General features: G+C 56.5%; 1 protein-coding gene across 1 annotated transcript; it reads left to right on the top strand.

Moving 5' to 3' along the window:
- Positions 1-1,651: 1,651 nt before the first annotated feature.
- PLEKHM1 (pleckstrin homology and RUN domain containing M1) lies at positions 1,652-23,308 on the top strand. Its single transcript, XM_039565790.1, is given in 15 exon segments — positions 1,652-1,739; positions 2,468-2,897; positions 3,415-3,572; positions 6,918-6,999; positions 8,470-8,717; positions 10,079-10,714; positions 11,885-11,979; positions 11,982-12,235; positions 14,494-14,728; positions 15,157-16,065; positions 17,640-17,785; positions 17,960-18,153; positions 18,596-18,659; positions 19,090-19,247; positions 22,529-23,308. Coding segments are annotated over 12 exon segments (3,105 nt in total). The 5' UTR covers positions 1,652-1,739; positions 2,468-2,897; positions 3,415-3,572; positions 6,918-6,957; the 3' UTR covers positions 22,653-23,308.
- The last annotated feature ends 45 nt before the right edge of the window (positions 23,309-23,353 follow it).

Raw genomic sequence — 23,353 nt, 5'->3', positions numbered from 1 at the left:
GGCTAAGAAGAGCATCCAGCTGGCCATACCTCATACTGGTGTTATTTCTGCCAGCCCAGTGCCAGTACCCCGCTCCAGCACTCCCTGTAGTGTTTTCCCATGCCAAAGAGGCCTTCCTGGATATCTCTTTGGATATCAAAATAAGAGGCTTTGCAGTAGCGCTTCTAAACACATCCCCAGGCCCCTGCAGCTTTCCCAGGATCAACACTTTTGTGTTACAAAATGTCTCCTTCGAGCACAAGAGCTCCGGGTGGTGGGTGGGAAGGGGAATGGCCGGTGTCCTCCTGCAGAGGCCAGGCACTGGTGTCCCCGTGGTGCTGGGCCTGGAGCTGCACAAGCCAGCATTGTCCCCTCTACACCCCTGAGCTTTCCTCCTCCTTCCCTTTGCCCTCCCTCACACCTGCCCGGCTCCCAGGCTGATGGTTGCACTGTTTTCATTCCTGATGCCCTCATGCACCCTTGGGAGCTGAACTGAGTGGTGGCAGAGAGGGAACTCTTGGTGGCTCTGGGAACCCCTGAGACACAAGCAAAGTGTTCGGGGATTCTCTGAAAATCTGTGACAGAGAGTGATGAAGAAATATGAAGATGTAGAGCAGGTGAAGTCAGGTACCATGTGTGCCCCGCTCTTTCTCACCTCTCCCAATCCTTCCCTTCCACTGTTGTTTCCAGGGCCTGCCCGTTTCCAACCATTTAACTCAACCCTAGTGTCTTCCCAGCAAGTTGAAGGGTGTAGGAAAATCTCTTCCTCCAATCCCAGTACTCTGCATTGCACAGCTGAGCCAGGGATTCATTTTCCTGGCAGATACTTTTGTACATGCAATGCCTGCTCTTTTTCTTCAGCTCTTGTTCTGATGTAGGAACTGCTGAGGCTTTCCTTGGATGCTGTTACTTTGGTGGCTATTTCCAGGCTATTTCTTTGGATCCCAGTTCTTCAGCTGTTGTTTCCTTGTCACTTACTTGCTCTTATTTCTTTGGATCCTACTTCCTTGGAGGCTATATTCTTGGCTATTTCCTTACTACTGTTTCCTTGACTATTTCCTTGAATTTCCTTCACTGTTATTTCCTTGCCTTTATTTCCTCAGATGTTGTTTCCCTGCAGTTATTCTGGATGGAAGTAGCCTGAGGAAAAGCTGTTACCCAGAGACAAGATGCACCCCAAGATCTGCACCACTGACTCCATGACCCCTCTCCGCAGAGGAGGATGCTGCTGGTGGGTGCCGTGCTTAGTACACCCCAAAGCTCCTCCCTGACAACTGGGAACGGGAGGGATCAAAGCAGTTACCGCAGCCCAGCCTCCGAGAGCCGCAGCCTTCCCAGGGCAGTGACGTTCAGGAAAGCTGCGCGTGTGACAGGGTCCATATGTGTCCAAGTGTCTGTCCATGTGTGTTCATGTGTGCGTCCAGGTGTGTGTCCAGGTGTGCCCATGTGTGTCCATGTACATGTCCAGGTGCGTGTCCATGTGTGTCCCTGTGTGTGTCCGGGTGTGTGTCCATGCGTGAACATGTGTGTCCCGGTGTCTGTCCGCGTGTGTCCAGGTGTGTCCAGCTGCGTCCATGTGTGTGTCCGGCAGTGTCCGGCAGTGTCCGGCAGTGTCCGAGTTCCCGCGCGCGCCTCCGCGCGGTGCTCGCGGGGCGCGGCCCGGAGTTACCGATCCGCCTCGCTGCGTGATGACGTCATGCGGGGCGGGGCGTGCGCGCTCCCCGGCGCTTCCGGGTTCCCCGGCCGGAGACGCGGAGCCGGTGAGCGGGGGGGGGGCACCGGGGGGCAACCGGGGGCGGTGGGGCCTGACGGGAGGTGCGGGGTGAGGGGGGCCCGTGGGGTGCGGAGGGTGCGGGTCTGACAAGGGGTGCGCGGTGATGGGGGTGCAGAGTGACGGGGGTCTAGCAAGGGGTGCAGGGCGCCCATGGGGTGCGGGGTGCTGAGGGTCAGCCAGGGGTGCGGGGGATGGGGTCTGGCAGGGGGTGCAGGGCGGTGCAAGCGAGCGCTGCTCCCCCAGCTCCCCACGGCCGCTCACCTCTCCCCAGAGCCGGGCAGGCCCTGATCCCTCCCCAGCCACCCGGATGCCCCCACAGCCACCCCCGGCAGCCCCCGGCCTGCCCGTGCCAGGCCCCACACGCCTGGGCTGGGCTGCGCTGCCCAGCCAGCAGCCTTGGCCCCTCATTCCTCCTCTCCGTGTCCCCCGTGGGGGGGACAGCAGGTCAGATGTGCCTTTCCATGGGGCCCCGCTGGGGGTTGGTGTCTGGTCCTCAATTCACTCTCTCCAGCGCTGACACCCCAAGACTCTCGGCCTGTTCCTCCCACCAGCCAGAGATCCCAGCACCTGTGGGATCCTTACAGCTTTCCCTGACTTATCATGTGTTACATTCTCGGTAAATCACGTAAAATGAGCAGTTGCAAACAAGCTCTGGGTAACTCTTGTGTAAAACGTAGAGATTAAAAAGCCTATTCCTCATTGCCTTCCTCACAGCGACTACCGTCCCCCTGCCAAGGGATGCGAGCCACCCGCCCAGCCGGATGGCACCACGAACATCCACGGGGAAACTCCAGTGCTGGGAATCCAAAGCAACACAAAAAGTGGGAGTATAAACCTGGGAACATCTTGCCTCAACACGCTGGGGCTTTCACAACCTGCTTGGCCCATGCATGGCGGCTCCAGCAGCTGCAGCACCACGGAAAATCAACCCCAGCTCTCCCTGTGGCTCCGGCAAATTGTAGCCTGGTGCAGGAATAGGTAACAGGCTGAAGGAAATCCCCAGTTTGGAGTGTTTGGAAGGCACAGTCTCACATCCAGGCTGGGAGCCCAGTGGCTGCTCTTCCTCCCCCGGCTGCTCCTGGGCCCCCACGGGGCAGAAGCTGGACGGGTTCATCGTTGGTGATGCTTCTCTGGCCACCACCAGGTTTGCCAGCTGTGACAAATAGGGACGAGGGTGGTGTGATGGTCCCATCCTCACTCCATGCTTGTGTTCCTGCCCTGGGAATCACAGCGCTGCTGCTTCAGGCTGGGCACAGGGAAGGAGCCAAAGTGGGACCATGAGGGTCCTGCTGGGGCTCTGTCCTGTCCTAACCCTCGCCGAGCTGTTCCCAGGGGTTTTATCCTCATAGCAGCCAATCCCCATGCCATGACACTGGCTTTCCTGCTCCTGGGCTGCCTCTGGGCCCAGCTTGCACTCAGCTCTGTGTGGAAAGCAGGAGCTATGTGGGAGGAAAGCGCTGTCCCCACAGCGGTCCTTGGACCCACTGTGCCACCAGAGCCCCCACGTCCCCAGGTCGGAGGGTGACTGGCACAGCACTTGTGTTTGGAAAATGACTGGCTCCACGTTCAGGCCTTGAGTCACCGCTCACGCTGCCATCGTGGGCTGTTGTTTTCCATCCCAGAGCACGGGCAGTGACCTGCTGTTTATTTATAACTCCCAGAGCGTCGCTTCTTGGGAGACCGAGGAGCCGAGCTCTGGGACAGGGGCTCTGTTCTGCTGACAGGAGCCTTGATTCCAGCTGTTCCCAAGGAATCTGGCTGGTTTGCAGCAGTTTGGGAAATCGGCAGCTCTGCCCTCGCACCGTGACTCTCCTCGTGGGTAGGTCGGACTCCCTGCCTGGAGTTGTTCCTCACTTGTTTGCTTTGTGTTGTTTCACCCTGGGAGCTGCTGGGGTGGTGACTGCTGGGAAATCCAGTGCATTTTCTCTGCTGTAGCTGTGCTTGTCTCTGTGTTTGCACATCTGTCCCATCTCTTATCTTCTAAGATCACAAGGATCAGCCGTGGCTTTCCAGGATTTGCCTGGAAAGTGCTCCAGAGCCCTCTGGTTCTTTCTAGACCCAGCACCAGGGCTGCTGTTCCGATTTCCCTGTGTTTCACCAAGATTTGTTAGATGAAATCCGCCTCAGAGGTGCTTCCTTGCACTTGTTATTCAGGAAAATGCTGTGCCGACAGAAGTGGTGCCATGTGGATTCATGGCGCTGGAACAAACTGGTTGGACTGGTCGTGGTGGGAGTGGAGAGTCCCATGGTGAAGGTGGTGGGTTGTCCTCCTCAGCTCTCGCCTCCTGCAGGCACTGGGAGAGGTCATGCTGGCAAAGGAGAGTGTTTGGGGGGGAGTAACTTTGTAAAACTTAGACCAGGTCTTTGTAAAACTCAGGTGAAGTCTTTGCAAAACCTCTGCTGTCAGCCCTTTCCCTGCAACCAGCTCGGGACTCCAGGGTGGTCCTGGAGCTGGAACACCTGTGCTGCCTTGTTGGGCATGAGAAATGCCACCCTGTGCCCCCCGTTGGGTCTCCCACCCTTGGGTCTCCCCCCTCAGATCTCCCACCCTCAGGTCTCTCACCCTTGAGTCTTCTCCCACACCTGGGTCTCCTCTCACTCCTGGATCTCCTGCCCTTGGATTTCCCACCCTTGACTCTCCCATCCGTGGGTCTCCCACCTGCAGTGTCTCGGGGATGATGTGTCTCTTGTCCTCAGGGAGGTGGTGGGGAAAGGGGCAGAGGCTGCCCAGCCCTGAGGAACCTCCTGGGTGGAGGGCAGAGATGGGAGTGGCTCCCTGTGGTCCTTGTCAACCACTGCTGCCACTTCAGGGGCCCCTCGTTCCCCCAACCCCCCAGCAGCCCCTGAGCCAGAGGTTAACTGTCCTGTAGTCCCTGTGCTCCCCCCATTTCTGTGTTGCAACACAAGGAGAGGAAATCTTATGACAAGTCACAGCAAAAACAGTTTCGTTTTCTCTGAAATCATCTGTGAACCCTGGAAACACTGAGGGTCCGTGCTGAATTTGGCCCCAAGGAGCTCTTGTCCTACTGCTCTCAGCAGGGCCAGCTGGGGTGGTACCTGCACAGGATGCTCTGAGTCTGGGATGTTCCAGGTCTGGGATACTCTGGATTTGGGCTGCTCCAGACTTGGGCTACTCAGGGTTTAAACTGTTCCAGATCTGGGCTGCTCCAAACTTGGGCTGCTCTGGGTTTGGGCCACTCCAGAATTGGGCCACTCTGGGTTTAAACTGCTCCTGATTTGGACACTGCTGCCTTCAGGACTGGCTGTGGCCATGCAGGAGCTGCTCAGCAAACCATGGTTCTGCCCAGGCTTGGCAGGAGAGGGGCAGGTTGATACTGTCAGCTCTTCTCAGGGAAAGCTCTGGGGATTTTGTGTTGGCTTGCAAATAAAACCTGAGACATCAATGCCATTCCAAGCCTTTTGGCAGATCCAACCCTGCGGCGAACAGCTGGGCTCTCCTCCTCCATTTGGATGGCGAGTGATTCCAACTTCAGGGAATAGCTCAATAGGACAAGGTGGAATGGTTTCACACTGACAGAGGAGAGGATTAGATGGGATATTAGGAAGAAATTCTTCCCTGGGAGGGTGGGGAGGCCCTGGCACAGGGTGCCAGCTGTGGCTGCCTCTGGATCCCTGGAAGTGTCCAAGGCCAGACTGGACAGGGCTTGGAGCACCCTGGGACAGTGGAAGATGTCCCTGCCCATGGCAGGGTGTGGCACTGGGTTGTCCTTAAGGTCCCTTCCAGCCCAAACCATGCTGGAATTCTATAAATAAATTCCTTCTCTAGCCTCTCATATTCTTAGGAAGCTGTGAGCAGTAGCAGATGCTGGAGCAGCTCTCAGACCCCATTCCATGCCAGGCCCTGCTGTGTTTGGTGAGGGATCCAGTCGTGGGGTGAGGGATCCAGCCATGGGTGAGAGATCCAGATGTGGTTGGTGAGGGATCCAGCCGTGCCATGAGTGTCCTGCTGGCACCACACGCTCTGCTCAGAGGCTCCAGGCACAGCTGGGTTTCGCAGACGGCTCCAAGGGAGGAGCAGGGCAGGAAGCCAAGAGTCAGAAGTCAAAGGTCCCTTGTTGTCTGCAGCCCTGCAGTGGCAGGTGACCCGACCAGGCTGCCCAGACTGCTCAGATCAGGTTTTTCCAGGGTTTGCTGTAGCAGGAGGGCACTGATTTTCCTCTGTCTCCCACCAAAGCAGCAGAGCAGCCCTGGCACCCCCCAGCATGGGGAGGTCCTGGGATTCATGGGGTTCATGGAGAACCAGAAGCCTTCCAGTACTTAGAGGGGCTTTTAAAAAATGTGGAGAGGGCTTTACGTGGGCAGACAGTGACAGGACAAGGGAGAATGGGTTTAAACTGAAAGTGGAGATTCAGATGGGAATTCCTCCTGTGAGGGTGGGCAGGCCCTGGCACAGAGTGCCCAGAGAAGCCGTGGCTGCCCCTGGATCCCTGGCAATGTCCAAAGCCAGGTTGGACATTGGGGCTGGGAGCAGCCTGGGACAGTGGAAGGTGTCCCTGCCCATGGCAGGGGTGGCACTGGGTGGGCTTTAAGGTCCTCTCCAACCCAGACCATCCTGGGATTCCATGATTCTTTCCCATCTCCCCAGCCAGTTCTGTGCTGATAGGGTCTGTCCCAGCAGGGTTTGGAGCAGCATCACTCCTCTGGCATGTGACAGAGAGCTGAACTGCTGTCACCTCTCCCCAGGCTCTGCTAGGGGGTCACACCCCTTGTCCAGGCCACCTAATGCCACTCCCATGGTTTTTGGGTGCCTTTTTCAGGCTCAGACATTCCAGGTGGCACAGGGACAAGGGCAGCAGTCCCTGGCCATGCCTGTGGCACTGCTGGCCAGACGTGCCTGGCAGCTGCCCCAGCCTGGGGGCTGCCTGAGGGCCCCTCCCAGGGGTTCATTACTCTCTCCTGGTCTCTTGGCCCTGCTCTTTTTTGCCTGAAACACTCCTGGTCCCTGGGAATTGTCCCTGGGAACCACGGTACCTTTCCAGGTCAGTCACTCCCAGCTCAGATCCCACTGTGCCCTGGCCGTGGGCACCTGCAGAACGCCTCAGGGCAGGATCCATCCCTTTTGGGTGCCACCAGGAGCCCTTTCCCTGGCAGGTGAGTGGCGTGAGACCCCTGGGTGCTCAGCCATGCCCTCCTTGTCCCACAGGTGACATGTGAAGGCAGCGCGGGGAGCGGCAGCAGCGGAGATGCATTCCAGCCACCCCGAGGACCCCAAGGAAGCCATCCAGGTGAGCCAGACCCCCCCCAGTGCTCCCCAGACAGCTCCCAGGGCAACTCCAGGCACTGCTGGGGTCAGGTAGGACTTGTGAGTGCCGCCAGCTGGGACTGGGATGGTTTATATTGGGATTGGGAAGGGGTCCTTGATGGTTTGTCTGGGTTGGGGGATTAAAGGAAATAAGGGGTGTGTGGGTTAAATCACACCTTGGCCTTTGCAAGACTCCACGTGGGGCAGGGAAGGTGCTCACTCTGATACCTGGATGAAGGAGTGTTGTCCCCCCCAGTTTGGGGTCTCTTCACCCAACCTTGGGAATCTAAACCCGTTCAACAAGCAAAGTTCAACAGCAACAGTTAAACCCAAGTGTTTAATTCATCCCATGGATGAATCTGTGCGTGACTGATAAAATCATCCGCACTCTTTAACCTTCTCAGCCCTCAGTGCTCCTTCCTTGGGGCAGCAGACCTGGGGGGCAGCTGGAAAAGCTGGAAAACAGCACCCCAAATAAGGGACACACTCCCCTGGCTGTTGCCCTTGAGCTACAGCTGCTGGGAATCTTATTTAGATGCTGAAAAAAATATCCCAGGCTGGAAATTTAATATGGGTTTGTACAGCCAACCCAGGCTCGAGTCAAAATCTGCACAGCCCTGCTGAGGGAACATTCAGCATTTGCTGGGAGGTGAAACATGGATGGTTTGGCTGGAATCTGACGAGGAATTTGTGGTGTTTTCCAAGCGCCTGCTGGGAAACACAACTGTGATTTAAAATAAGGTTGGTTGAGACACCCAGGCTCAGCTGCTTTAGGAAAAATCCTCTCCACCGGTGTGAAATTGTTAAATTCACCAAACTTGCTGCTTTCAACTGGTGGAAGAGGAAGTAAAGCTGCTGGAAGGCAAAATTCCGACATCCCAGCTTCAGAACCCATTGAGTCTCTCCGAGGGCAGCAGTTAAACCCCAGTGTCCTTCCAAACCCCGCTGTTTTGGGGGCCCGTCCCTGGAGGGTTTACCCAGCACAGCCGCTGAGGTCGATGACTTTGATTTCTGCTGCTGGCCCCATGTCACATGTCACATGCTGCTTGGGCTGACCTGCACGAGCTCAGGGGATGTGTTCCCTCCTCTTGAGTTTCTCCTTCCTCACCCACACTTAATCCTCATGTTTCCCCCAAAGGAGTGCCTGGAAAGAACCAATTCCTTTTTTCCCATGCTGTTAAGCCATTTGCTGTCTGTTGCTCTAAAGGCAACCCCAGTTCTGGAACACCAGCTAAAATTGCCTAAGTTATTATTTTTATAACAAAATAAGCCAGATTCCAGGAGTGTGAGTTCCCAGCTTGACCGGTTCAGCCGCTGCAAAGGTTGAGGATGAGGGAGGAGTGGCGTGATGCTTCACTGTGGATAAGCCTGACTGTTTTTTGAGCTCTTTTACATTTAATCCTTCTTAATACTTTCACTTTTATAATCCAAACCTGCACCTCCTGTCTTGCAGCTGATCAAGAAGCAACTGGTGAATGCCATCAAGGCTCTGCAGAAGCAGTACGTGAGCTCAGACGCCGTGGTCACCAGCGATGACAGCAACGCCAACACGCTCTGCAGCGCCCTGGAAGCTGTGTTTGTGCACGGGCTGAAGGCAAAGCACATCAAAGCAGAGAGTGGGGGGAAAGGGAAGAAATCCGGGGGTCGGGGCCCCCTCCCCCAGCCAGTTTTTTGGGGCCTGCTGAAGAGCATCACGCACCGGTGAGTGGGTCTTGCTGCTGACAGGGATTCGCATGCTCAGGTTTATCCCTTCTTTTGGTGCCGTCAGATTCGGGGAATGAGGAGGATGGTTCGATGGACAGATGTGTCTCTACCCCATCTGTGTGCTCAGTCCCTTCAGCTGCAGGGACCGATGCTCTCACAGGGCTTTGGGGGGGCTGCTCAGGACCCTGGGAGATGGAGGGAGTAGAGTGAAGCCCCTGCGGTGCCAAGAGGGGCTGAGCCCCCACATCCCCTCTTAGCATGTGCCAGGGGTGAGCTGATGTCCCCAGAAAGTCAAGGATTGAAACTGAAGGCACACCCCTTTCTTATTTATTTCTGTGTGCGAGGCTGGATGTCTGGGCCCTGTGGAACCCCAGTGACCACACTGGTGTCCGGCAGCAGCTGCTTATGGGATGCACAACACAGGGATCTGGGCTCTCTCCTAACCTGGATCAGCCAGGACTGGTTGGCCCCATTTCCCCCTGCCCCAACCAGCCTTTGAGGAGGTCTCTCCTGAGTCATCACTGTTTACTGGGGTTTTCTGAGCCACTCCCTGAGTCAAGTTCACCCACAGTAAATAACAGCCCACACACAAAGTGTTCTGAAAGCCTCATCCAGCTCCATCACCGACTCCTGAATTATGAAAGAGCAGATGAAAATAGCTCTTTCACATGCTGTGGGGGATATTTTTGTGCCCTTTGAAGGCTTTTCTCTTCTGTCTTGAGAGACAGATTAAAAAAGAAATCTTACAAAACCTTTGCTCTGGTTTTTGAGGTGTGTGCAGTGAGCTGGGAGTAAGGAAGATCAGGGAGCGTGGTGTCGCTGTTAGATTTTAGGGAAGAACAGCTGAATTCAGGAGTTTGGGATTGCTTGAGCTCAACCTCAGCCACATTGTTTCTTGGGGGCTGCCACAACAGTTTTCACTGTGTTTTGGCTGCTTTTAAATTTGAAGTGAGGATTTAGACACATGATTGTCACCAAGGAGGATCCAGCCAGCACAAACCCCACAAATTCACAGGGACAGCAGGAATTCTCCCTCTGCATCCTTGCCCGGTGCAAGCAATGGGTGGGAGATGCCTCTGGTCAAAGAGAGGAGGAGCAGCCAGAGGCACCGCAGAGCTGCCTGGGGTACTTACCAACATGTTTAGTTTGGGGCATTCAGGAGCCATTTCCCTCCATGGAAAACCACACTTTCCATGAAGGAGGGAGATTTTCCACAGCCGGTTTTATCCCAGCTCCTGAACTCCCTGTAGCAGAGCAGGTTGGGCAGTGTCTGATGGAGGCTCAGGCCCTCCTGAACCCCACGATGGACCAAAACAGAGCTGCTCACTCCTGTTCTGTTCTTTTTCTTCCTTGCCCAGGAATATTGTCTCAGAGCTGGAACAACTGTTGTTTATCAACACGGACGTGGGGCGCTGCCGCGCCTGGCTGCGGCTGGCGTTGAACGACGGCCTCATGGAGTGTTACCTGAAGCTGCTGCTGCGGGACCGGGCCCGGCTGCATGAGTACTACCAAGCACCAGCTCTGCTCCTGGACGCCGAGGAGTGCGAGTTTCTCCTCTGCTACTTGCAGGGTTTATCGTCCTTGACCTTTGAGCTCTCCTACAAGTCAGCAGTTCTGAATGAGTGGACCGTAACCCCGCTGTCCCTGTCGGGTCTGTGTCCCGTGTCTGAGCTGCTGGATCCCCTCACGTCCTCAGCCTCCGAACCCCGCAGGAAAGCATCGCTGGGCTCCATCTCCCAGTCCTCGGGGTCGGATGAGATTGAGATCCAAGCCCCTGTCCTGCCCATCAGCAAAGCCAGCAGCAAGATCAAGCTCACATCGTCCTCGCTGAGCCTGAACACCACGAGCTCGTCCCAGCTCTCGTCCAGCCTGGGCTCCGACAGCCTCCCCCCGGCACCCTGCACCCGCAGCCCCGAGCGCGGCGAGGAGCCGCTGTCCTGCGACTCCGACCTGGGCACCGCCACCGCCGAGGACCTGGACAGGTCCCTGCAGGAGTGAGTCTCCCCACATCTCCTCTCTGAAGGGATTTTTGATCCTCTCTGGGCTCTGGTTGTTTTCTCTCTGTAGGCAGGAAGGCTTTCTCCCTGCTTGCCTTTAACAAGCTCTTTTTCCCTCCTGGAAGGAGCTTTTGTTCTTTTCGTGAACCGCTCAGCATGGCTTGCTGAGACCCTGCTGCCACTGCAAATGAGCTCACAGCCACTGAAGTGTGTGTGTCCTCTTTACCAGGGCAGAAACATCAGAAAAATGCTGCTCCCTGGTTTCAGGAATGTCACATCTTCCTGGTGTACACTGGGGGATGCTCCAGGGCTTTCCACAGGGGGAAAGAAATGAGTTTGGTCACAGAGAAGGGTTGTAATTTGCAGCTTTGGCAGATCATTCAGAGAGAGAGGTTGTTGGTTTGTCATCCTTGTGATTTATTCCTGCCAAGCATCCAGCACAAAGATTTCCAGAGTTATGTAAGCTCTGAGTAATCTGTAAATATTTTGCCTGCCACCTTTAGAGTGTGACTCTGAGGGAGCCGAGCCTCGGGGTGATGCCTTTTCCCAGTCTTCAGGAAGAGTTGGAGCTGCAGGCTGTGCTTCCCCATCTATAACAGCATCATTCCCTTCTTCCAGGATTTTGCATCTTCCAATAATCCTGGAAGAACCTGCCTTGACTGGATTAAACTCATGATGGAGATGCTCCTTTGAGTTTTAATCTTGGGCTGGTTTAATTCTGGGGCTGGCAGCAGTCTGCGACCACGGGAACAGCCAATTCTCTGGCCAGGCTCCACTGTTAATTGCTCATTAATGGAAACAATTGGAATTTGGCACATGGTCCAAGGCTGGATTCATGTCCAGGAGCTGTACATGGGGCTGGGGCTGTGGGGAGCACCCAGTGCTGTCCCTCCATCCACCAAATTAAAACCCGTTAATGGGTGTAATTGGGAAATGCTCCCTTCGCAGGCAGCGTCCTGCTCCATGCTGTGGGGCTGACGCTGCTCTGTGGGGCACAAATCCCACATTTTTCTGTTGGCATCACTGGGATGATACCGTGCTGCCAGCCCACAGAGGCCAGCGGTGGTGCTGAACTCTTTTTACATGGTTACAGTGTGCAATAACAGGGGGGTTTTATAGGTTTTGGTTATTGAGCTGCCTTCAAACCCATCACTTTTCCATTGCAAGGGTGTTGTCCGAGTTCAGCAAGGCCAGGCCAAGCCCAGAGGCCCCAGAGGGACGGCTGCTCCCCAGCGTGCTGGGCTGCTCCCCCCGGCCTCCCCCGGGCCCCCGGTATCGCCTGCCCGCCCGGCACCGACCCATGGAACACACCAGGAGCCTCCCCCCAGCAGTGCCAGCTCTGCTCGGACAGGAGACCCCGCGCCCCCCAGGCAGGGGAATGGAGATGCCAGCGGCACGTCCAGAATTCCGGCCCCTCAGAATGGTCTGGGCAGAGCAGAGAGCATCGGCAGCGAGGGCAGCCAGGCAGCCCGCAGCCCCACGGCCCAGTACCTGCTCTCACCCCTGCTGGGCTGTCCGGTAGGTGCCACAGCCCCTTCCCTTCCCTTCCCTTCCCTTCCCTTCCCTTCCCTTCCCTTCCCTTCCCTTCCCTTCCCTTCCCTTCCCTTCCCATGCTCAAGGGAAATAAAACTGGGGACAGCTCTGATAGGCACTGCTGTTCTAGAATCAGGGAATCCCAGAATGGTTTGGGTTGGAAGGGACGTTAAAGCCCATCCAGTGCCATACTCCTGCCATGGGCAGGGACACCTTCCACTAGACCAGGGTGCTCCAAGCCCTGTCCACTTGGCCTTGGACACTTCCAGGCACAGATTTCTCCAAACTCCCATCATCTGTGCTGCTCCCACTTGGCTATCAGTGATGGTTCCAACCCCATGGAGCCGTGGTTGTGCAGCTGCTTCAGGAGAAACTGGATCAAAGTCTCTATTCCCTGATGAAAGAGGCACCAAAGCTTTTGAAGCCCTGCCTGGCCTGTCAGTCACCCCTCTCCAGGAGCAGCTGTAGCAGGAAGTTTGGGGTTTCTTAGGGATATCTGGAGAGGGGTGAGCTCTCACACAAATCTGGCCATGGACTGTGTGCAAGCGATAAAACAGCCCCGGAGTCGAGGTTCTCAGGGGGACTTTTCTTCATTTATGGTCCACGTAAGAGGAGGGAAAAGGGTTGACTGGACAGGAAACAAAGTCGTTTCCCAGTGGGAAAATCCCCCTGCAGCACATCTGTTCCCAGAGCAGGATGGCATTCCCGGGTGTTGAGCCTGAGCAGCAGCGGATTTCCCCTGCTGCCAGCAGGAGCTGATCCACATCCATGAGCTTCTCTTTTTAGGAAACTCTTTGAACAGCCCTGTCCTCTGTGTAATTTGTTACTGACTGTTCCATCCTGGTTCCCATTGTTTCCATGCTGGTTCCCATCCTTTCCATGCTGGTGAGGGTAGGATATACCTCACACCCCCCAGACCATTCCTCCTTTTGCTCTCTGCTCCTCTTAATTCCCTCCCGCTTATCCCGTTTCCGCTGCTTCCTCGTGGCCTGGAGCCAGTTTGACCTAATCTATGTATAACATACTGTGTCAACAGGAAATTCCCCCTGCTCTCCATGACTCATGGAGCGACCTGCATTCCTGCCCCAGGAGTAATCCAGGAGCCGCCACCCCGTGATCCTCCCTGCAGGGTGGTGACAGCTCTTGTGCTGTCACCAATAACAACTTCGGTTGTTTTTCAAAATAAAAGGATTTTGGAAGGCCGGGAAGGGGAGTTGAGAGGACATTCCCATTGGGATGCAGCCCAGGAAGGATCTAGGAATGCTGCTCCCTTTTGCCAGGGCACTGAGCTGGATTGTTTTTCCCTCCTGGTGTTTGCTCAGGGACCTTGTCCCAGAACCTTGCTCCTTTCAGGAGGAATTTCTTCACTGAAAGGGTGGTCAGGCCTTGGAAGGGGCTGCCCAGGGAGCTGGTGGAGTCTCCATCCCTGGAGGTGTCCAAGGAACAGCTGGACATGGCACTCAGTGCCTTGGCCTGGCTGCCAAGGTGGGGATTGGGCACAGGATGGACTCAAAGGGCTTTTCTCCCTTAATGATTCTGGGATTCTTGTAGCCAGAAAAGCTCCTGGAGAAGCTACAGCCACATTTTCTTCAGCTCATGGATCTCATCCCCTCCTGGGATGCAGAGAGAGACTTCTTCTGCCTTCCCTGCCTTATTTTCCCCTGCACAGCCCAGGCCCCTGTAGTATCCTCTTGTGAGCCATGGGTCTCTGTTTCACCCTGGACACCTCTGTGCCTCTTCCCATCTCTGTTCTTCCTGGTGCTGCTGCTCCAGCTCGTGCCCCTCCATGGCAGGGCTGGAATTTCACCCCCGTCAGTAAAACTCTGTGGCCCTGTGGTCGGTGCAGGGAATGTGCTCTCCTTCCACAATGACTTTAGGGGGAGAGAATAGATTGATTTGGGGCTTTATTATCCCACCAGAATATGATCCCAGTGTTTTCCAGCTGTGGACACAGTTCCACAGATCCTTCTCTGATTGGAGGGAGCAGGGGAGCCATCACCTGCGAATGGCCAGCAGAAAATCAGTCATGGAATGGTTTGGGGAAGAAGGGACCTTAAAACTCATCTAATTCCCAACCTCCTGCCGTGAGCAGGGACACCTTGTATTAAATCCCACACATCAGCGCCTAGGATTTGGGCTGCGCAGGAGCAGCCCCCGAGGAGGGGTTGCTGTGGATGTGTGTGTTTGAGTGGCACTGGGTATTTGATGAGCTTAATAATTCATAATATTTCTTTTTTTAATAGACGAGCTGGATCTCAGAAGATGATTTCTACAGACCTTCCCCAGGAGAGGGCAGTGGGAGCACAGCCAACACCAACGGCTTCGGGCCAGAGGGGGACAGTGAGGAGCCAGCCCTGGGGCTCATCAGTGCTCTGGACTTGGAGAGGCTCTCAGTGCCATCCTCAGACACTGGGAAGCCCAAAATGTCCCCAGAACGGGAGCAGAAGGGCTTCAGCGTGGTGCACCGCAGGCAGATGGGTACGTGCCACCTCCTGCTGCCCTCGTGCTCGGGGGCTGTTCCAGGTGGGGCTGGGCTGTCTGGGGAGAGCTGCTGGCTGGTGTGAGCTGATGGCAGCACTGGGAGCTACAGAGGGCAGTGGAGCAGCTTCCCAAGGCATTGCTGAGCCCAGGGAGGCTCTGGTGGGAAGCAGTTTAGTGGGAGAGGGTCTGTCCACCCTGCATGACACCTTTCCTTTAAATCCCACTTGTTCCCAGCCTCAAAACCCAAATGCAGGTGGACAATGATGGAGACCAAGGTCCTGTCAGCTCCTACCCCAGCCCACCACGTACCAGCACTGGCTCTCACCCCTGCCATGCCTCTGGGTGCTTGGTTTGAGCCCCTCTTGGCTTTTCTCTCCTCACTGGCTTCCCCACTCTCACTTAAACTGAGCCATCTTTTGCCCCAGGTCTTTCCAACCCTTTCCGGGGGCTGCTGAAGCTGGGCAGCCTGGAGCGGCGAGGAGCCATGGGGATATGGAAGGAGTTTTCCTGCGAGCTGTCCCCGCTGGAGCTGCGGCTCTTCCTGGACCACGAGGACCGCATCTGCGTGGAGAGCTACTCCCTGCTGCGCTGCGAGTCCCTGGCGCTGACCCACTCCGACGGCCGCTTTGAGCTGGTTTTCCTGGGGAAAAAGCTCTTCCTCCGAGCCCCTTCCCAGGATGAGGCTGAGGACTGGCTGGACAGGATCCGCGAGGCGCTGCGCAAGTGCCGGCCGCAGCTGGAGGAGGAGGAGGACTGGGAGACTCTGGAGAATACCGAGGATGGAGGCGAAGCCCAGCCCGTCCAGGGCGATTCCAGTGCTCTCCAGTACAGTGACGTGCCTGGGAACAGCTTGGACTGGACTGCAGCTCCAGAACCAGAGCTGGATGCGATCAAAGAGGCTGTTCTGTACATGGATGTGGACAAAACCTGGGTCCCATTTATTTTTTCCCTGTCTCTAGAAACTCTGAAGTGCTTTAAAATCAGGAACAATGAAAAAGTTTTAAGCAACAGTTACGGTATAGAGACCATCCAGGACATCCTTCCAGACACGAGCCTGGGGGGACCCTCCTTCTTCAAGGTGATCACCTCCAAGGCCGTGCTGAAGCTGCAGGCTGAGAATGCAGAGGAGGCGGCCTCGTGGAGGGAGCTGGTCCGAGAGGTGCTCATGTCCTACCTGGAGAGCGCCGAGGAGGCGCTGACCCTGGGGGGCAGCTTGGATGGGCACTCCCAGGTCGTCCTGAAGAACATCGTGAAGGAAAACGGCTTCTTGTTGCAGTACTTGGTGGCCATCCCCATGGAGAAGGGCCTGGACTCGCAGAGCTTCATCTGCGCAGGTACAGAACCATGGAATGGTTTGGGTTGGAAGGGGCCTTAAAGCCCATTCAGTCCCACCCCTGCCATGGACAGGGACACCTCCCACTGTCCCAGGGTGCTCCAAGCTCTGTCCAAGCTGGTATTGGACACCCAGTGGTCCAGTTGGGTATTGGACCCAATTGGATGGGATGGGGCAGCCACAGCTTCTCTGGTTTCCCAGGAATCCCAGCAGCACAAGATGCCCTTGGTGGGGCTTCATGTCCCCAGTCAGGGGCACCTTTGGTGTCCTGTGGGCACAGGGTGAGTCCCCCACGCCGAGCCCCCATCCCTCCCCAGCCCAGTCCAACTGGGATGTTACTGGGCTCCCATTTAAGATGCTTTCAGTACAGACAGTGGGGAACTGGGGTTGAAGCAACCAACCTTAGGTGGATCAGGAAGCTCAGGACTCTCTTCCTGGGCATTTTGAGGCCCCAGCCTGTGGGGAAAGTGCAATCTGGAGCAGTTTTTCCAGTAAGGCAGCACGAAAGCAGGGATTGCCATGGGTGTGACGGGCTGATTTTGCAAAACAATAATTTACCCTTCCCCTGACGCCTCTCAGCACGCGGGGAGGTTCTGGTGGCACCTTCACTGACCTCCACAGGAGCTGTAATTTGCTCTTTACCTCACTAAGTTAATTAAATTTCAGATTTCTCTCCTGCTTCAATTATATTTCTTGTACCCTCCAGCAGATTGGGTTTTTTCTTTTAATCTCTCTCCTTTTTTTATATAATATTTTTTCTGGTCTGTTTGGTCTCTGCCTTCCTTCCAGGCTCTGTCCTGCATCTTCCACCTCCCCACAGCTGGAAGCAACAAGGCAAAAAGACAAATTCCCAGTTTTTCTGTGTAGGTTTTATTCAGGGATCTGCCTGCCCTGCTTTCACCCCGCTCCCCAGCCTGACACCTGATGTGTTCCCTTCCATCTCAGGGTAATGAGCAATAAAGGCTGGGTTTTATTATTAATTCAGAAAGCAACACATGATCTCCATGAATATTTTGGGGGAGTGAGCTCCAGCTACTCCAGAGTGCAGTGCATGGGGTAATAAAGCCGAGATGGGTTCCCCACTGCTATAATAAAGGGGGTTTTGGGTTAATCCATCCTTGCAGATGAGGGTTTGGTACCCTGTGACAGCAGCAGAAAAGAAAAGGGCTGAGTGAAGGCAGAATAGTGCAAAGCTACTGGTGCAGGTGATGGGGCAGCAGGTGGGATTGAGGCTCTTCCCCAAACCACTGGGATGCTGCCAGAATTCACTTTTCCTGAAAAAAAAACCACAAACAATTGAACCACTTGATGGATAAGAGTGGGTTCAGGGATAGTTCAGCCTCCTTTTTATGGAGAAAAAGTGAAGCAGCAACTGTTGAACCATCACAGTCCTAAATTCATGAGGAAGGGGCTGGAGGCCTCGCACTGAACGTGCTACAGGTGCTTTAGGTGCTCTCTACCCCTTCCCAAAACTTCCTTGTCCAATTCCATGCTGCCAAAAGTTTCTCCCCATCCCGGCAGAGGTGGGCAGAGGCTGTGGGCAGCACGGTCCCCTCTCACTCCCTGCTCCCGCAGGCTGCTCCCGGCAGATCGGCTTCTCCTTCGCCAGGCCCAAGCTCTGCGCCTTCTCCGGGCTCTACTACTGCGACAGCTGCCACCGGGACGAGGAGACCGTGATCCCCTCCCGCCTCATCCACAACTGGGATCTGACCAAACGAGGGGTGAGTCCTGGGCTGGGTCCCTGCAGGGAGCAGGGAAACGCTCCAGCATCTGCTTCCTGAAGGTCCCTCTGGGCATTCCCTGGGCTGGAAGTGCCCACTCCAAACCTCCCTCCGAGCTCGCTCTGGGGCTGCTCCTTGGTCAGTGTCCACCTGTCCCCTCTGTCTGTGCCCCAGGTGTGCAAGCAGGCCCTGAAGTTCCTCACACAGATCCGAAACCAGCCGCTGATCGACCTGAAGCTGGTCAACGAGAGCCTCTACGAGCACGTGGAGAGGATGGGGCGGATCCTGCGCAGCCGGGAGCAGCTGAAGCTGCTGGGGGATTATCTCATCATGTGCCGCAGCGGCGCCCTGAAGGAGCTCAGCAAGCGGTGAGGTCCCTCCTGGGGTGACATTCCCCTCTCTTGACACCCTGGTGGTCTCCTGGTCCTCCTCCTTACTCACCATGGGAGCAGGGAGTGGTGCTGCCAAGGCTCAGGGTGACTTTTCCCTCCATGTCATCTGCTCTAAGGAGTTATCCGTGTGTTGGCTGGGTCAGCACAATGAGCTGTGACTCAGGAAGCACCTTCCTGGCTGAGGAGCTTCTGGCTGGGCAGGAAACACCTGGCAAAATAGATGAGATATTTATTTTCTTTTTCCCCCCCGCTTTGAAATGCTCTCACATGATTTCCAGTGGCAGGATTTGGGATGTGAAAATGGGCTCTGCAGTGATTCACTTCAAGAGGCTGCTTCATCCAGGCTCCTCCTTGCTCCAAAGCTGTTGGAGGTGTGGTGGAAACCATCTACCCCGTTCCTCTCTGTGCTTCTTTGCAGGCTTGATCACAGGCATTACCTCCTGGAGTGTCTCCACAAATACAGTGTGGCTGATCTGAGGCAGGTGAGAGCTGTGCATGGTCACAGAATCCCAGAATGGTTTGGGTTGGAAGGGACCTTAAAGACCACCCAGTCCCACCCCTGCCACCCAGTTCCACCTCCCCCTAGACCAGGTTGCTCCAAGCCCCCTGGCCCAGCTGTAGGGGTTTTCCAGGTGAAAACACCCCGATGTCTGTGTGGGTGCCACGTGCTGCTCCTTCAGCAAGAGGTTCCCAGCAGTTGGGTTTTTCAGTGATTCCCAAGCCGGGAGCCCCATCCTGGCAGGTTGTGGGTGCTGCTCTCAGCCACCCAGGGTCCCACTGCGTGCCAGGCGTGTGGGGGTGGGGTTGTTTTGGAGGGCAGCCTTGCCTTCAGGTGGCAGCCCAAAGAATGGGTGTGACCCAGCAAACCCCGCGGGGCCGGGCTCCAGGAGCGCTGACCCCTGTGTCCCCCAGATCGCTGACGGCGTCTTCGAGACCTTCCTGCAGTCGCTGCTGCAGTTTGCATCCCACCACGTCTACAGCTGCGACCTGTGCACCCAGCGCGGCTTCATCTGCCAGATCTGCAACAGCAGCAGCATCATCTTCCCCTTCGAGTTCGACACTACCACCAGGTGAGAGAGCCACCTCTGCCCGTCCCACCGCAGCCAGGACACCCAAGGGCACAGCCTGGCTCCTCCAGGAGCACCAAACAACCCCTGAGTTCTGCTCGGGGTCTGCATTTCCAAGGCATGTGGGGGATTGAAAATGGCTCTGAGGTGGTTGTGCATCCTCGTGATGCCCATGACCTTGTGGTTTCCGTGTCCTCAGCCATGGGAACCATATTGTGGTGCCCATGTCCTCGTGGCAGCTGCATCCTCATGGTGCCCATGTCCTCGTTGGAGCCATGTCCTCATGGTTCCCCCATCCTTGTGAGACTCATCCTCACAGTGCCCACATCCTCATGCCCATATCCTCATGGGACCCATCAGCCCCAGGATGCACCAAACCAAATCCAGGCTGTTTGGGGCAGGAGAGGACTGTCCTCACAGAGCCAAGATGGCACCAAGAGAGGTGGCTTTGCAGACTGAAGATGCAGAGCCACCAGCATCTTGCTGTCAGCCTGCAAAAGCCTTGCTGGGTGCTGGGTGCCAGGGCAGCCAAGGGGCTGGAGGGAGGAGGAGGAAGAGGAGAAGGAGGAGAAAGGTTCTGCGTGTCCCTGTCTTGCTCACCAGGCCAGTGCCTCTCCCATTCAGGGTCGGTTGTGACCCCTTGCAGGGGCTGCAGGATGGAAGGGGAAGCAGCAGTGGGACTGTCCTACATCCCTCTGCAGCCATGGAGGGAAGGATGGACACAGGGACACAGAGTTCATAGAATGCTAGAGTGGTTTGGGTTGCAGGGACCTTAAAGCCCACCCAGTGCCACCCCTGCCATGGCAGGGACACCTTGCACTGTCCCAGGCTGCTCCAAACCCTGTCCAGCCTGGCCTTGGACACTTCCAGGGCTGGGGCAGCCACAGCTGCTCTGGGAGCAGAGATGGAGGGTGGGCAGCACTGTGGGATGTGCTGGGAGAGGCTGAGGATGTTCCCAGCAGGAGAAGGGTGATGCTGGCTCTCACTGAGGTTTTCCCCTGCCCACAGAGCTCCCATCCCTCACAGGCAGGGACCTGTCCTGCAGTGAGGTCAGCTGTGGGTCAGGATGCAGCAGCTGGACAGAAGTTGCAATCAGGATGGGGATGGTGCTAGAGGGGAGCTCTTATCCCCACCACCATCAGGGTTTCCTGAAGAAATCAAACCCTTCCAGCCCAGGAGCCTGCTCCCCTGTAGGTGGAGAGATCCACATCTCCATGGTTATGTCATAGAATCATGGAATCATTCAGGCTGGAAAAGCCCTGTCAGATCATCAAGTCCAGCTGTTCCCCCAGCACTGCCAAGGCCGCCACTGACCCATGTCCCCAAGTGCCACATCCACATGGCTTTTAGATCTCTGCAGGGATGGTGACTCCATCACTGCCCTTGGCAGCTGTGCCAGAGTTGGACAACTCTTTCAGTGAAGAAATTTTCCATAATACCCAACCTAAACCTCCCCTGGGGCAACTTGAGGCTATTTCCTCTTGTGCTGTCTTATCCTATTTGGCATTGAGCACAGTCCTGGCAGAGAGATTTCACAGGCTGATGAGCTGCATGGCCTCGCTTTGCCTGGCAATCCATAAAAGTGAGCAGCAACACCCAGAACCTGCAGAAAATATCGAGGATCCGTGGGTGCTCCATGTGTTACAGAGCTGCGAGTGTTTCCGTGGAGGAGGAGCAGCGCTGGTCGCTCCCCTCCCTGCCACGGGGACAGCGCTGAGCTCATTATCGAGGACAACAACATCCCCAGGGGACCGATTTTCCCTGGAAAAAGAGCAGCCGGACTCTGGAAAGTGCTGGCACGCAGGGCTGAGCTGGCTGGCAGCCAGCCGGGGGTCTCGTGTCCCGTGGAGCCGAGCTCTGAAGTTTGTTGACGTCTTTCTTTTTCACACTGATGGAGGAGGCTGTGCAGCAGGAAAGCGGCTCAGCCGACATCCTCGCGGAGCTAAACGCGGCTTCCTGCCCCTCTGCCCGCCCCGGGGCCGCCGGGTCACAGCGGCACTCGCTGCAGGATGTGTCTGCAGCGCCTCAAACAATGACCCCGCCAGTGCAGGACCCTCTCCTGCTCCGGCAGCTCGGGGGGAGGTGGAGGCAGGAGATGCCACTTCTCACTCGGAACCACACTGGGTAAAACCCGGCTTCCCAAATCTCCCCACACCTGGGGAGCAGCCACAGATCTGGAGAGGCCACGTGGAAGTGTGTTCCACTGGGGAAATGCTTATTTTCCATCCCAAATCCCGCCTGTCCATGCACGAGCCTTTCCCTCTCCTGAGTTCTTCAGGGTTTGCAAGCTCCTCTCCGGAGCAGGATTTGGCCCCAGCTGTGATGCCGTGGTCCCTTTCCTGGCACTGCCGGCTGTTTCTCCACCCCTCTCCCACGCATCCTTTGGGGAATTAAGGTGTTCAGTGCTGTTCACACATGGATTGTGCACAGGTATTTGCACAGGGAAGGTAAATCTGGCTGCCCCAGTGGCATGTGGCTCAGCCACCTTTTGCTGCCACTGAGGAGCTGGGGATCACAACCCAAAAATTGACCTCAGCCCTCATATCAGGGACGTTTCTGCTGGTGACTGAGCAGTGAAACCCCTGCTCGAGCTGGGGTCCTCCACAGGGTGTCACATTCCTGCTGCTGCTGAGCCAGATCAGGGAGCTCCAGCACCTCCGCAGAGTGACCTGCTCAAGGGCAGCTTCCTCCTGGCTGTCCATCCCTTCCCTGCAGCTCCACTGTCCCCACAGTGTCCCTGCCACGTGCGGGTCCTGCTGTCAGGGTGGGGGTCCCCCACCCTAGCCATGGCCAGCAGAGGGTCCCCAACAGCGATGCTGTCACAGGGGTCGGTGTTGAGGGATCAGCGTCAGGTGCCAAGTGGTCTCTGTCACAAGAGTCGATGTCCAGGGTTTGGTGTCTCAGGGTTCGTTGTTGCCGGGGTTGTTGTCATGCCCTCGAAGCTGCGCTCGGCGCTGGGAGAGCAGGGCACAAACCTCAGCTGAAACCTCACTCTCGTCTCTCTCTCACACATTGGCAGCGCCCACCATGCTCCTTCCGGCCGAGCCGCTGCGCTCGGAGCTGCCGGGGGGGATGAGGAGCTGCTGGGGTGGATCTTCCGCTCGAGCAGCTGCTGCTCCTACGCTCGAGGCTCGTCCTGAGCCGGAGCCGCGGCTGGGGCTCTGCTCAGCGAGTGCTCAAAACATACCAGGACAGGGAAGTGTCTCCTGGTTCAGTGGGGGAAGTTTGGTCTTTGCTCTGACGTTACCAACACAGTGGGTTTGTTTTTTTCCCTCTTTTCCCAGGTGCAGCGAATGCAAAACGGTCTTCCACCGGGACTGCCACGCCCGGGCCCCGTCGTGCCCGCGCTGCGAGCGGCGGCAGCGGTACCAGCGGCGGCTGGAGGCCAGCACAGAGCCCAGCCTGTAGCCTGGCACTGCCCTCGACACTGCCCGCGGGATGGGGATGGCGGGAGGGACAGAGCAGAGCCCCCCTGCCTGAGAGCCCGTCCTGTGCCTGGCCCTGCCCTGGGGACAGGGACAGTGTGGGGTGGGTGCACCTGCCCCACAGAGGGACCCTCTGCCCACCCAGGGCCGAACAAGGGGGGTGGAAAACTCCATCCCCCTTCACACTAACCGGGTGCTGTTCCCTGTCACCCTCCGGGTGCCAATGTCCCCTCCCAGTGGAACCCAGCGGCTCTCCACGGTGTCATCCCAGAATTCCAATCAAGGGTGTGGAGAACTGACATTGATCAAAGCTCTAGATTTTTAGGATGTGCGATACTGAAAACTGGTATTTTTTTACATGGGGGTTTTGCACAACTGGGCTGCTCTTGGTGATGGAGCCGCGCAGGGAGGGGACAAATTGACACTTGTGCCTTTAGGGACCTGCGCGCCCCCGGGGGACCGTGGGTGCCCCGAGCATCTCCCGCTCCGAGCCCAGCCAGCGCCGTGGCCGCTGAGAAGAGCCAGGGAGAGCCGGGCCGCTCCTCCCTGCCTGCTGCTGCTCATCCTCGGGAGAAATTTTATTTTCCTTTAACCCCTCCCCACGCAAAAATAATTAAAGTCTATTTAACAACAAGTGAAGTGATTTCTGGGTTTGCTTCTCTGCAGTGGGACCAAATCACAGGT

This window comes from Corvus cornix, chromosome 27 (assembly GCF_000738735.6).
Source record: "Corvus cornix cornix isolate S_Up_H32 chromosome 27, ASM73873v5, whole genome shotgun sequence".
Lineage (NCBI taxonomy): Eukaryota > Metazoa > Chordata > Aves > Passeriformes > Corvidae > Corvus > Corvus cornix.
Note: the sequence above shows the minus strand (reverse complement) of the source record. Positions and strands in the feature narration are given on the sequence as shown.